Source organism: Notamacropus eugenii, chromosome X (genome assembly GCF_028372415.1).
Source record: "Notamacropus eugenii isolate mMacEug1 chromosome X, mMacEug1.pri_v2, whole genome shotgun sequence".
Taxonomy (NCBI): Eukaryota; Metazoa; Chordata; class Mammalia; order Diprotodontia; family Macropodidae; genus Notamacropus; species Notamacropus eugenii.
In genome coordinates, this window is record NC_092879.1 from 92,172,723 (window position 1) to 92,187,666 (window position 14,944).

Below are 14,944 nucleotides of genomic sequence, written 5' to 3' on the forward strand. Positions count from 1 at the left end.
GAGAGGATGCCAAAAACTGAAATAGCTCCTCTCCTCTCTGAGCTTTCACCCTACAAGAAGGCCCCTTCCAGATACCAAGGCCCTCTGTCAAAATAAGCAACTCAAATTCAAAATGTCAACCACTGTCCATTGTCTCCTGCCATCCAGGAGGTCTGTTTTCTCCTGTGATCTCTGGGGCTTCCCACTTCTCCATGAATTGGCCATGTTCTCAGAGCTTTTCCTAGTTCTCTCAGAACTAGAACATAGGGAAATTATTCTTTGTCCCTACCACTCCTCTTGAGTCAGTGCAACTTCAGAAAACTCAATGGACAATGTCTTCGAAAAACTCAATGGACAATTATCTTCACCCACCATTTTATTTCAACCATCCCTACTCATTGGCCAGCACCTAGAATACAAGAAGTTGCTGTCTAAGGGATCCATGGAAGTCTGGAAGGATATGCACTCAGTCACTTCTCTCAGCTGAGAGCCTTCAAACACACCATGTACAGATGGGCCTTGGCACACTGGACTCAATGTCAAATCATATGGTCCAGGGGTTCTCACTCGTTTTTGTGTCATGGACTCCTTCTCAGGAATCATGTTTTTAAGTACGTTAAATGGATAGATAAATAGAGCATCCATTAACCACTTATTATATACCAGGCACTGTGTTGGTACATATGATAAATCAAATAGATAGGATTACCAAAGAAACTAACTACATTGAAATGCAGTTATCTAAATATCTAAAGATTTTCAAGACCAAGTTCACAGACCCCTGATTAAGAGGCCATGACCTGGTCCAATCCTTTCCAATCCTCTTCCCTGAAAAAGAAATGAGGGCCAAGTGTGAGGAAGTTCCTTGCTCAAATTTGCCCTGGGACTTACACCTCATGGACTGGCAGCTTGACCGGGTCCAGATCCAAGACTCTGTGTGAGTGCCACAGGTTGAGTTCCAGTTCTGGGGCCCGGTGCTCTGTTACAACCTCCTTATCAGCCTAATTGCCTTAAAAGGCCCTTTCACTTCTCGCCTCTCTGGGCAGCTCCATTTGGCATCAGCTGCCTGTGTTTGTGCATTGATGCAGAAGCTTCCCCAATTCAGCATCAAAGTGGGTAACCTTGACAATTAAACAGAAAGGCCGTATATGCTAGCCCATAACTGCTATGGCAGATGGAGGGAGGGGGAGGCCTGGGGCCCTCGGAGGCTGGAGCATACAACCTGGCATTGGACTGAAATCCATCTTGTGCAATTCTGGACATTTTATACTGTGTAGCTAGCCTCCCCAACTAGATTCAATTTAATCCAATCCAAGAGATTGTTATAAAACTCCTACTATGTGTTAGACACTGTTAGGGGCTAGAGACAAAAAAGACAAAAGCGGAAATAGTCCCTGTCCTCAAGGAGCTTATGTTCTATTCAAATGAGGTAATATTTGTAAAGGGCTTAAACAGTGCCCGAAACATAGTAGGGCCTTAACAAATGCTTATTCCTTTCCCTTCTGTATTAGACTGCAAGTGCTCTGGGGACAGGAATTGTGTTTCTGACTCTTTTTGTATCAGGTACCATGCCTAGCACGGCATGTGCTACCTTGGCTAGACTTGTAACGTCGGAGACAGGATGGGGATGAGGAAACCCAGGGAAGATAAACACAATGAATGCCTGGAAAGGGGACTCCTCTCAGATGCCTGAGGCATACCGCTGCCACATGCCCACACCCCCACAGGCTGAGCATCACTGATGGGCTCCCTACCACTCCCATGGTACTGCGGATTTTAACCATCATTTACTTTATGCTGCTCAGCCCTCTTTGAGGGACCTTTAGCTAGAGAAGAAAAAGGAAAATCCTTGCCTTTTCTCTCCCCCTCATACTTTGTGGTGGATGCAGTGGAAATGACCGGTCCCAAGTCACACGGCCAACTTGATTTTGCCCAATTTGGGACCGTCCACACTATGGGATACTAACGTAACGTGACACCTAGGTCCCAGCCTGCCCTCAGAGATCCTCTGGGCAATAAGAGCATCAAGCTCACTGAGCCAGAAGGCAGAAACTGGGTGAAGACACGATCCAAATTCACTTCTTTGCCTTAACTGCTCTATGGGGTGCGTTCCTAGCCTGGCTCTAAGGCAATGATTGCCACTGGCTTCCACTTTCCCTAGTGCCTCAAATCACTTTCTTCACTGACCCGGCCATTGTAAGATGGAGAATGTGGCCGTCCTCACTCTGTAAAGTTACTGACATCAAGACCCTTCTCGACAGGAAGATAGCTATTTTGGGGCTCACTCCTGCATGCCAGGCATTAGAACATTGGTTCTCCAAGGGTACTCTGGGAGGGCACTGTAGGTACAAAAGAGACCCTTGCCAGTAATCTGGGGACTGGTCTCTTGGACTGGGAACTGAGACTAATTAATATTTATACAGTGCCTAGCACAGGACTGAGCATATAATATTCATTCAATAAATACATATTGATTGATTAATTGACTATATCTGTGCTTCGCTTTCTTGGGGGGATGAATAATTTACTTCTGACATCCTTCATTGGGGTCTCATCCAAAAGCTCTGCTGTTCTTGCCATCTGTAGTGGAGCCTCTCCTGTCCCCCCGCCCCAGCCCTGCCAGCATTAGCACCACTCCCTGCCCAGTTGGTAATGTTCTCCCCAGCCCTCCAAGCTAGCCAGTCTTCATTGTGTATATGTTTCATAGGTGCTGTATTTGGGTCTCCTCTGTAGCCCACCAGGAGAATGTAAGTGCTTCGAGGGAAAAGATTGTTTGCTGTTTGTTTGTTTTTATCCCTAGGACCAAGCACAATGCCCAGCACATAATATGTGCTTAATAAATGTCTGTTGGATTGAACTGAAATGAAACGAAATCTCTTAGCTCTTAGTCCTTCTTGACTCAAATTACCATTTCATTTACCTGTTAAAATGTACACACACACACACACACACACACACACACACACACACACACACTAAGATGTAATCTCTTCAGAGAGCAAAGAGCTTTGTTTTTGTCTTTATATATCCATCATGTAACACGGTACTAGGCACAATAGGATCATCGGTCTAGAACTGGAAGGGGCCTTAGAGGTCATGTAGTCCAACCCCACTTCATCTGGTACTGAATTGAATTGAATTGAATAGCGCTAATCAGTCTTTCCATCTCCAAATTATGATGCATTGCTTACTTATTTTGAACAGTATATGCCCACAGTATGATGTAAACTCCTTGTGGGCAGAGACTATTTCATTTCTTTTTGAAACCCCTCTCATAACTAGCACAATGCTTAGCACACAGTAGTGGCTTAATAAATGTTTGCTGAATGAATGGGTGGATGAGTGAGATGGGAATCTCCTTCAGGGTCAAGTAGGTATGAGTGGATAGACCAAGAGATCTTTGGCTTTATCCAACTGGTCTATGGAATGGAAAAGCAGGACAACTATTGCATGAAGGAGCCATTTAGCATCCTTTCCACCCTGCCCAAATGAGGTTGGAATGCTATGCCAAACAAGGCCCTGCTCTAGCAGAAACAGCACTCATTGGACTAGGAATCAGAAGACTTTGGGTCTAGCTCTGATACCACTAGCCATTACCTTGGTGTGTAGCCCTTGAGAAATGTCCATCCCTGCTCATATTAAGAGATTCAATAAGGGGGTTGAACTAAATGATCTCCCAAATCCCTTTCAATTGGGACACTCTATGACTTAGTCATTAGGTCATTAGGTGAACAAAGTACAATTCAGTGACAAAACAAAATCAGATATAGCATTGCAAGCATCACCCATCCTTCTTTCCCACATACACACCCATCCACACCTATACCCATCTCTCACCCTCCAGCATTTCAATGGCCATTAGCTATCTCCCTAGTGTTTCAAGAAAATGCTTCCATTTGAAAACACTATTCACAACCTTTGATTAGTCAAGGTAATGGCAGACACGGAGAGCTGAGATCCTCAGTTTATCCAAAAACTCCTCATGGTAAATGACAGTTTCACCTTGCCATGGTAATGGCAGACACGGATAGCTGAGATCCTCAGTTTATCCAAAAACCCCTCATGGCAAATGACAGTTTCACCTTGCCATGGTAATGGCAGACACGGAGAGCTGAGATCCTCAGTTTATCCAAAAACCCCTCATGGCAAATGACAGTTTCACCTTGCCATGGTAATGGCAGACACGGAGAGCTGAGATCCTCAGTTTATCCAAAAACCCCTCATGGTAAATGACAGTTTCACCTTGCCATGGTAATGGCAGACACGGAGAGCTGAGATCCTCAGTTTATCCAAAAACCCCTCATGGTAAATGACAGTTTCACCTTGCCATGGTAATGGCAGACACGGAGAGCTGAGATCCTCAGTTTATTCAAAAACCCCTCATGGCAAATGACAGTTTCACCTTGCCATGGTAATGGCAGACACGGATAGCTGAGATCCTCAGTTTATCCAAAAACCCCTCATGGTAAATGACAGTTTCACCTTGCCATGGTAATGGCAGACACGGAGAGCTGAGATCCTCAGTTTATCCAAAAACCCCTCATGGTAAATGACAGTTTCACCTTGCCATGGTAATGGCAGACACGGAGAGCTGAGATCCTCAGTTTATCCAAAAACCCCTCATGGTAAATGACAGTTTCACCTTGCCATGGTAATGGCAGACACGGAGAGCTGAGATCCTCAGTTTATCCAAAAACCCCTCATGGCAAATGACAGTTTCACCTTGCCATGGTAATGGCAGACACGGAGAGCTGAGATCCTCAGTTTATCCAAAAACCCCTCATGGCAAATTACAGTTTCACCTTGCCATGGTAATGGCAGACACGGAGAGCTGAGATCCTCAGTTTATCCAAAAACCCCTCATGGTAAATGACAGTTTCACCTTGCCATGGTAATGGCAGACACGGAGAGCTGAGATCCTCAGTTTATCCAAAAACCCCTCATGGTAAATGACAGTTTCACCTTGCCATGGTAATGGCAGACACGGAGAGCTGAGATCCTCAGTTTATCCAAAAACCCCTCATGGCAAATGACAGTTTCACCTTGCCATGGTAATGGCAGACACGGAGAGCTGAGATCCTCAGTTTATCCAAAAACCCCTCATGGTAAATGACAGTTTCACCTTGCCATGGTAATGGCAGACACGGATAGCTGAGATCCTCAGTTTATTCAAAAACCCCTCATGGTAAATGACAGTTTCACCTTGCCATGGTAATGGCAGACACGGAGAGCTGAGATCCTCAGTTTATCCAAAAACCCCTCATGATAAATGACAGTTTCACCTTGCCATGGTAATGGCAGACACGGAGAGCTGAGATCCTCAGTTTATCCAAAAACTCCTCATGGTAAATGACAGTTTCACCTTGCCATGGTAATGGCAGACACGGATAGCTGAGATCCTCAGTTTATCCAAAAACCCCTCATGGCAAATGACAGTTTCACCTTGCCATGGTAATGGCAGACACGGAGAGCTGAGATCCTCAGTTTATCCAAAAACCCCTCATGGCAAATGACAGTTTCACCTTGCCATGGTAATGGCAGACACGGAGAGCTGAGATCCTCAGTTTATCCAAAAACCCCTCATGGTAAATGACAGTTTCACCTTGCCATGGTAATGGCAGACACGGATAGCTGAGATCCTCAGTTTATTCAAAAACCCCTCATGGTAAATGACAGTTTCACCTTGCCATGGTAATGGCAGACACGGAGAGCTGAGATCCTCAGTTTATCCAAAAACCCCTCATGATAAATGACAGTTTCACCTTGCCATGGTAATGGCAGACACGGATAGCTGAGATCCTCAGTTTATCCAAAAGCTCCTAATGGTAAATGACAGTTTCAACCTCCGCTTCTATCAACTGTGACCAGAGCTACTACCAAGTGGCAAAGGAATTTTGCTTCCTGCCCCTCTCCCTTGAACCACCCTCTAAGGAAGCTACCAATTAGCAGGAATATGGCAAATCCTATGCTGTAATCATTTCCAAACTGGAAGCATAGCCCTGGAATCACAGAGGGTAGAGGCTAAATTTCACTCCGAGATCATTTTCAACCAGCCTGCCAGAGCCTCTACTAGAATGGGGCTCTGAATGAATGAAGCAAGTGGGGCTAATAAGGCAGAATATCTTGTGGCTCAGACCTCTCACCTCAATTTTAATGGAAAAAAATGTAGGGTCCATCGGTGAGTCAATGCCCTGTAGAGCTTTGGAGGAAGTCCTATTCTGGTTGCTGCTCTTTGGGTGTTGCCAGCAAATTAAACTGCTGTCTCTTTTACTCCATTTTCCCTTAAAATGTCCCTGTAGGACATTTTGGATGAAACATGCAGGTGAAACTTGTAGGTGAAACATGGAGGCCAGGGCAGAAATGCCCTGGCACCATGCCACCCTGGAGGGCAGCATCCAGGAATGGCCACCTTGGCTCTTGAGCCCCAAAAGGGCTATCTTGACAAGCCCCACTTGCCCAGGCTGGTGGGGGATGGTTAACAAACAAAGGGGCTCAGTCCAGGCAGCCCAGAGGGCTCCCCGTACTCACCTCTGGTAGGGGCACCCCATTGATGATCAGGTCAGGCTGCTGGGCGCTCTGCACAGTAAAGGTGTGGTGGTAGATGTTGTTGGAGCCTGCATTCCGACCACCCTGGTTCTCCACATTCATAAAGGTGCTCTCGGAGCGCCGGCAGCCCAGTGGCAAAGTTTGCTGATGGTAGTCGAAGTAGTTGAGGGACGAGGTCAGGGAGGAGCAGCTGACCACATTCATCTTGTCATTCTCCTCCACGTCCCGGGGCACCAGCCGGATGTCATTCTTGTTGATTTTCTTCTTCTTACTCGATTTTTTCTGGTGCCCATAGGAGTACTCAGCAATCCTGTGTGGCAGAAAACGCACAGTGAGCCTCTTGTGCTACCTGGCAATATGCCCTGAGTGATAAACAGCAACCACCCAAAGGGCTTTGCTCCTCCGACAGCTCAACTTCTTCTTTGCACCCATTACGTCGAGTTGTTTCCTCCTGGTGCTTCTGGCATATGAAAATCAACCAGGGACCACAAAGTTTGCAGGCCAAATTTAGTGCCCCCCATTCTTCCATTTTGAATTGCTAGTTATAATTTGGCAGGGGGGAAAGGGAGCCCACGGGAAAGATACAACACAATGCTCAGATGCTCAAATCTGTGAACTGCCACCAGGCCTGAGAGAACCTACGAGTGGAAGGACAGATATGGGGATGAAGGAAAGGGAAAATGAACCCAGTGATTAATAACCCCCCATTGGGACATCAGACGTTTCACTTCCTCTGTCATTGACCACTGGTCAGCCAAGCATGTCTGGAGTGCCCCATGGTGACAGCAATGGGTGCCAGGCCACTGTCCCATCCCCCTCCCACCCTCCGCCCACCCCCGTGTCTGCCAGCCCATGGTGGCTTGAATGGGGAGCAGTGTCTTTTGTACCTGGTCCCGGTAGGCTCCGTTTCTCCCCTGCTTTTGTGCCTTCCTCCCTGTTCCCAGGAGAAACAGAGCCGCAGACCCTCCACTTGCCGTTTGGGCCTTTTTATGAAATGGCAGAAGAGGCGAGGAATGGCTAGACAGCTGCTGCAAGAGAATGTCAAGGTTAGTGCATTCAGCAGCAGGCTTCTCACTGAGGCAGACCTACAGACAGTGGGACTGGAAACGGAACAGAGAGAACTCAATTCGATTCAACTCACACAGACCCAGACAGACAGAGACAATACAGCAGCTCTTGGGCCACTTGGCAAAGGAGAGGCATTCAGGTGGGGCCAGATTCTCCAAACCGTTTATTACTTTATACAGCACGGGACTCAGGGCCAATAAATAATACAGGTTTTCTCTTCCAAGGAAAAAGAAGGTGGCAGCAGTCTCATTCTCCAAATGGAATTGTCTGCCTACAAAAAGGAAGAATTCACACAGCTATTCCATAACATCTCCCAAGTCTCATCAACGAATTCGAGGTGGGAGGGGGGCGCTGCCAGAGGACATCGAGAGACCCCTAAGGCCACCCAAAAAGGAAAGCCTAGACCTTGGAAGCCCAGCTTGCTGAGGAGCCCAAGCAGTGGATAGTAGGAGAGGGAAAGGACGGCCACCTGGGCATGGCCCACACTTTGAGCTGAGAAGCTCCCGGCATCCTCCTCAAACCTCTCCGGGGTCTGGGCAGACAGGCAGTGAGAGCACACCGATGCTGCAGGGCTAGGACTGGTGGGGGAGGGGGAGCGGGAAGGGGGCACCCCAGGATCTTGACCGTTATAAAAAATGCAGATAGATATAGATATGGAAGCACACTTGCCCGGAATCACTGGACAACTGCAGTTGTTTTGCTCACCTAGGCTGGGCAGCCTGGCAAAGGGGCATTCACAGTACTCAGCAAAGGCATCCTGGGCACTGCCCTTTATTTATCAGTCATGGCACTGAATTGTACTTCGTTAATCCCCAGCCATCCCGAGTCGCAGAAAGCTTGTCTGCAAAGGGGAGGGGGTTGAGGGGAGGCAGAGGGTAGCCCAGACGAGTGTTTGCCTGGGGCAATCAGCCTGGCCCCTGGCTTAACAATGGCTCTCTCTCTCTCTCTCTCTCTCTCTCTCTCTCTCTCTCTCTCTCTCTCTCTCTCTCTCTCTCTCTCTCTCTCTCTCTAGCTCAGGCTCTAGATTCTTTTTTATTTGGCAAAGGGCTCAGACACTCCCTCACCTTGTGCTGGGTGGGCAGGGCCCTGGGTTCCCATCACCTGCCCCTACCGCGGGCCAGATACAACTTTGGAGAAGCCCTACCCTTCCCGGCTGCCTGGCCTCAGGCCCCGGCCAGGGGCAGTTGCAGCCACAGCAGTGGCGGCGGCTAGGTCCTCCCCAGATCTCTCCGCCCCACAGGGCAGAAGCAGAGTCGAGGCCACTTCCCTCCTAACAGGATTAGCCCCAGTTCAGAGGCGATGCCGCAGCTGCTCCTTTATGGGCCCTCATTGATATTCATGGGGGTACGCCTCTGTCGGGCTAACTCGGGCTGCTAGGTCTCTAAGCGCCCATTCGGACCCAAGCCGCCCCGCTGCCCCTCAGCCGCCGCTGCCTCGGACCCTGGCCAGGACGGCTTCGGATTGCTTGCTGCATACGTCAAGCACAGATGGTCAAACTGAGATCCAGGAGAAATGCTTGTGTGTCAAAGCGAGAGCACACACACACCTGCGGTGTCCGGGAGGGCCGGGGAGGGGGGAGGGGGAGGACACAGGAACCCAGCTGTTATTTACATCAAACTCCAAAAACCTCTTTTTAAAAAAAAAAAAAACAAACATTTGATTTGGTGGTGCTGTAAAAAATAATAAAATAATAAACACCGGCTTTGAAGAATCCGCATAAGAGTATCTGGGGTTACCCTCTAATTCGTCTAAGGATCATGAAATCTTATTTCTTCTGTGATTTCTCTGTGTTTCCACCTTTTTCTTGGCCCCTTCGCATTCCCACCCCACCCCCACCCCCACCCCCACCCGGGCCACATACGCACCCGTCAGAAGACTGTACGGTACACAAGTATCAATAGTGGCATTCTCTGGTGGGGGCTCCATGCTAATAATGCCTCTACCTTGCAAGCGTCACCAATTTGCCCTGGAGGGGAGTTGCCCCCCCCCACCAGCTCGCTATCGTTATAATTAATGATAATAACAATAACTATCTAGATACAAAAAGGAAAGTGCTATCAGCCGCTTTGGTGCTTGGTCTACACCCCAGCAAAGCACCCAGATCTTTGTGCGAAAACTGTTCGCTTCGCATCCAGCTTTTCGCTTCGGCTAAGCACAGACGCCAGGCTCTCCAATAGCCCCGCTCCTTCCCTCCTCCCCCCTCCCTTCCCCCCCCTTCCCCCGTTCCAGCTCAAACTCCCAGCCCTCCTTCTCCCTCCCAGGCACATCCTCTCCACCGGGACTGGGCAGCTGGCAGACCTGGCCCAAAACTAGGCTCCGTCGCTGGTTGCGGGGCTGCTGCGGCTCTGTACATTTGATTTTTTTGAAAGGAAACTATTCCTTTTCTTTCTCTATTTTTTTTCTGCCATAACTTCGTGGAGACAGCTGTGCAAATTTTAGAAAGATAATTGCTTCTCTGCTTATTATCATTATGACAGAATGCAAACAGTAAACGACTGTCTTACAGCAAAGTGTCAGAACCAGAGAATTGATCCCCCCGGGCTGGGACAAACCTTCTGCCTTCAAAAAAAAACATAGTATTTAAGTAAACTTTATGCATTTGTGGATTTTTTTCGGTAAAGCAGTTTGTCTAAACACAGAGACGTACAAACATCATCACCATCACTACAACAAAGGGAGGGGAAACGGTCAGGTGCGGTTACCTGCAGTTGTAGGTCCTGATTTCCTTGTTGTCCCTCTTACATTTCACTGCCACGAAGATCATGGTGACGAAGAGGATGGCAGCGATAGATCCCAGGGCAATGATGAAAATCAGAGACAGATTAACAGACCCTACGGACTCTTGGGCATCGAGGGTCGGGGACAGATAGATCAATACCAGGGCAGAGGCTGACAGGGAGGTCTTGCCATGGTCATGGGCGACCACGATGATCTCGTAAGTGGTCTTGGAGCTGTCCCCGAAGGTCCGGGTGGTTCTGATCTCGCCGTTGGCTTGATCGATCACGAAGAAGCCCCGGTCGCCTTCGGTCATGTCATAGGTGACCCTTCCATTCTCGCCCTCATCATAGTCATCAGCCTTGACCACGGTCACCAGGTAGCCCACACCGGCGTTTCGGGGGATGTAGACTTCGGCGGTGCCGTTGACGAGGGGCGGCGCAGTGATCACCGGGGTATTGTCATTCACGTCGAGGACTATGACCCGGACGGTGGCGTTGCTCTGCAAGGAAGGATTGCCCCCGTCTTTGGCCAACACCTTGAACTCGAAAGCCTTGGTCTGTTCGTGGTTGAAGGAGCGCAGGGCGTAGATGTCCCCCGAGTTGGGGTTGATGGACACGTACGTAAAGACGGGCATGTCTCGCACCTGCGAGGGCACAATCTGGTAGGAGACACTGCCGTTGAGGCCCAAGTCCGGGTCCCTGGCCGAGACCGACAGCAGATAGGCCCCAGGGGTGTTATTCTCCTGCACTATGACTTGATAGTAGGCCTTGGAGAAGTGTGGGTGATTGTCGTTTTCGTCAGTGATCTTGACGGTGAAGGACTTGGTACTTTGCAGAGAGGGCACGCCGCCGTCGCGAGCCTGAATAGTAAGGTTGTACTGGTCCCTCTGCTCGCGGTCCAGGCGCCCGTCCACCAGGATGGTGGAGAAGCTCTCGTACTCCTGGAGGCGGAAGGGCACGTTGCCCAACAAGCGGCACTGAACCCGACCGTTGATCCCCGAGTCTCGGTCGGACACCCGCACCAGCGCAATCACGTAGCCCGGCGGGGCACTCTCACTCACCTCCACCAGTTCACTATTGACCGAAAGCAGGTTGATGACCGGCGCGTTGTCATTGACGTCCAGTACGCTCACAGTGACCTTGCAATGGGCCGGGATAGAGTTGGGTCCCAAGTCCTTGGCCTGCACGTCCAGCTCGTACACGCGGCCCTGCTCGTAGTCGATGGCGCCGCTCACCGAGATCAGACCGCTGTGTGGGTCGATCTGGAAGAGGCCGCGGGCCTTCTCGTTGACAAAGCCGTAAAAGGAGTAAACCACCTCGCCATTAGTGCCCTCGTCGGGGTCGGAGGCGTTGAGGTGGATGACTGGCGTGTTGAGGGGAGCGTTTTCGGGGACACTCACCAAGTAGGTAGGTTCTGGGAACACCGGGTTGTTGTCGTTGGAGTCGATCACCTTGATGCTGAGCCCCACGGTGCCCATGCGCGGCGGGTCGCCACCGTCCAGGGCTGTGATGCGGTAGTTATAGTGGGCCTGGGTCTCACGGTCCAAGTTTTTCTCCACCACCAGCTCGGCGAAGCGGGAGCCGTCGCCGCGGGTCTTCACCTCCAGGCCAAAGAGGTCATTGGGCGTGATCTCGTACGTTTGCACACCGAAGCTGCCCGAGTCTGGGTCGTAGGCGCCGTCCAGCGGGATGCGCGTGCCGGGGCTCGCGGTCTCAGAGATCTCCAGCTCTATCTGAGAGTCGGGGAAACTGGGCGTGTTGTCGTTCAGGTCCTTAATCTCCACCTTGACCACGCAGATCTCCATGGAACTGGACATCACTTCCAGGGAGATCACGCACTTGGGGCTCTGGTGGCACAGCAGGTCCCGGTCGATTTTCTGTTTGGTGACCAGCATCCCGGAGTTGGGGTTGATGTCCACCAGGTGGGGGGCCGAGTTAGAGACCACCCGGAAGGCGGGCTGCCGAGCGTCCAGCAAAAAGCCGGCTTCTCGGGCATCTTTGGCGACATTTGCGATCACTGTCCCCGCTCTCTGCTCCTCCTCCACTGAGTATTTTAAATTGATCAAGGATGCCGCCTGGGTCCACAGCAAAGCTTCGAGGAGGAGCATGGGGAAAAAAGAATCCATTTTTCTTGGCTCCGTGACTTCTTTTCAAGGGTTCCCCTTCAGTTGACTGGTTGGTCTGCCTGTTGATTTTTATTTTTGCCTTTATTTTGTTTCTATTCTCTTTTTTAGGCGGGGAGGAAGGAGGCGAGGAGAAGAAGCAGAGAAGATGGGTCCTGCCGAGCAGGACGAAAAAGAATCAGGAGGCGAACCAAACGCCTGGGACGTGGAAAGGCTGGGAAAGACAGGGAGAGGAGGCAGAAATAGGGCGAGAGCTAGCGCGCTGGCTCAGCTTTTCTTCTCGATCCCGACTGCCCAGCTAGTCAATTTCACCCCCGCTTCAGTTGCAGTCCCTCTAAAGTTAGAGGCGATCAATGGCCCCCCAAATCGGAAGCGAAAAGAGAAAGATTAGAGGCACAGGGGAGCACAGATGTTTCTTCTGGCTGGTCCAAGGAACAGCCGAGTCAAAAACAGAAGTTACCGAAACAAATGGCAAGCTAAAACACAGTCAAGAACACAGCCACAAGAGCTCCGCGCACACACACAGTCACTGTATATAAGATTTAGATGTCTGCACCTGGCATGCGCAAATATCTTCCCCCCTCCTCAAAAATGCACAAATCTTACTGCAGAAAACAGGCACACTTTAAGCTCGTCCTTATGGCTTGGTCTGTCTGGGTGCTGGTTTTGTTTTTAAGATAGATAAATAGATAGATTTTGGTTAATGTCAGGAGAATGGGGAGGGGAGGAAAACTGCGTCTGTGGCTGAGGTTGGCTGAAAGTCCTGCACACGCCGGGGCTTCTCAAGCCGCTTCTGAGTCTCGGGGCTCGGGCCAGGGGGCAGGGGAGAGGCTGCGGTAGCGGCTGCTCTCGTTCTCAAAGGGATTTTCCTATGCCCCTCGGTCCGTTTCCACAGACAGGAGGGCTGCCAGCAGGGAATCGCCCCTAACGAGTCAAAGGGCAGCGGGCGGCTGCGATCGGGCAATCAAAGTTACCACCGTCGCACCCCGGCGCGCACTCCCCCCACCACCTCAAGTTTTTGAGCCAACTGCCAGGGGATTTGCCCGAGGAAATCAAAGTCTCAGTTCTTTCAAATAGCTGGGGTGGGGGATAAGGTGAGTAGGGCGATCGGAGAGGGAGGATGGAGAAGTCACAATGATATGAACTGGCACAGAAAGTCTAAGATACCGCAGATGTGGGCTCGCCTTCTACCTCTGGCTCCGGTGCGGTGGGTGCGAAATAGGCGTAGTAGCTGCAGGATCAAATACCCCAGAGCTCATCCTCCTCTCACAGGCATCCGGTTCTACGCACGGCTACCCCAGCCAGGCTACCGCGGCTCACTCTCTCCCTTGTTCGCTCGCTCTCGCAGCCAAAGTTTACTTCCCAGGTCTGGGTTCCTTTCGTTCGGCTCTCTCTGGGCTCGCGGAAAGCGTGCTTCCCCGCGCTCTCTCTAGGTATCTGTGTGTGTGTGTGAGTGTGTGTGTGTGTGTGTGTGTGTGTGTGTGTGTGTGTGTCTGCGTGTGTGCCTGTGTGTGAGGGAGCTGAGGATGCTGCTGGTACCCGGCGGAGAGATCTTTAAGTTCTTACAAAATCTCAGGCAGCCAGAATGGCTAGGACCAGCAGTTGGGGACCGTTTGTGGGTGCGTTTAAAAAATCCCACCCGGCACTGCCGTGCACTAGAGCGTACGAGCTATCCTGCCGGAGCCTCTCCCCTCTCCCTCTGTGTGTGTGTGTGTGTCTCTCTCTCTCTCTCTCTCTCTCTCTGTCTCTCTCTCTCTCTCTCTCTCTCTCTCTCTCTCTCTCTCTGTCTCTCTACCACCTCGCCGATGCCGATGCTGATGCCGCCGCCGCTGCCACTGCTACTGCTGCTGCTGCTGCCGCTGCCGCCGCCGCCACTGCTTGGCCTCCTCCTCCTCCTCCTCCTCCTCCTCCTCCTTTGCTGTTCCTCCTCCAGTTGCCGCAAACTACTGGCCGCGGAATATGGAGAGAGGGCTTGCTCTAGCCGGAGCTACGCCAGGCTGGAGCCAATCAGCAGACTGCAGGATGTGTTTCTGGCTAGAGGGGCGGGGCCGGCTCGTCGAAGGGGAGGAGCCAAGAGGGAAAAACTTACACACAGAGAAGTGGTACCCAAGCCGGGAGGGGCTCAGTTGGAGCGCCGCAGTTCATCCTCTGGATGAACCGCTCGCCGCCCCTTTCTCTGGCGATGCTGCGAAAAGATTTGGGGTATATGGTATTTTTCCCATCATTTTAACGAGACACCTCTCCTTCCTCTTCTCTATCTTTTCTCTTCCTCGCTCCCTTTTTCCTGGCTCTCTTGTCTCTAGACTTGAGGTGGGGAAAAACAGCGGCAGGAGGGATGGGGGACGAGAGAGAGAGAGAGAGAGAGAGAGAGAGAGAGAGAGAGAGAGAGAGAGATTGGTCTGGCTCGGAGGTTTGTGGTTTTGTTTTGTTTTTTAACTTGGATCTTCTTTATGGAGAGCTAGGGTTGGGAAAGGCTGTGATCTCTGAAAGCCTGATCCTGCTGTCCGCTCC

At 50.7% G+C, this 14,944-nt stretch overlaps 1 protein-coding gene across 5 annotated transcripts in view; it reads right to left on the reverse strand.

Moving 5' to 3' along the window:
• PCDH19 (protocadherin 19) overlaps nt 1-13,619 on the reverse strand; it is a 112,575-nt gene extending 98,956 nt beyond the window's left edge. For 2 of the 5 annotated variants that reach the window (XM_072627041.1, XM_072627043.1), the window contains exons 1-3: nt 10,296-13,619; nt 7,413-7,553; nt 6,508-6,835 (exon numbers count right to left, since the gene is read on the reverse strand). In XM_072627041.1, coding sequence (XP_072483142.1) covers nt 6,508-6,835; nt 7,413-7,553; nt 10,296-12,436 — 2,610 coding nt within the window. In that variant the 5' untranslated portion in view covers nt 12,437-13,619. The remainder of the gene's footprint in view (nt 1-6,507; nt 6,836-7,412; nt 7,554-10,295) is intronic. The other 3 variants (XM_072627044.1, XM_072627045.1, XM_072627042.1) reach the window with 2 other exon arrangements.
• Between the last annotated feature and the right edge of the window lie 1,325 nt (nt 13,620-14,944).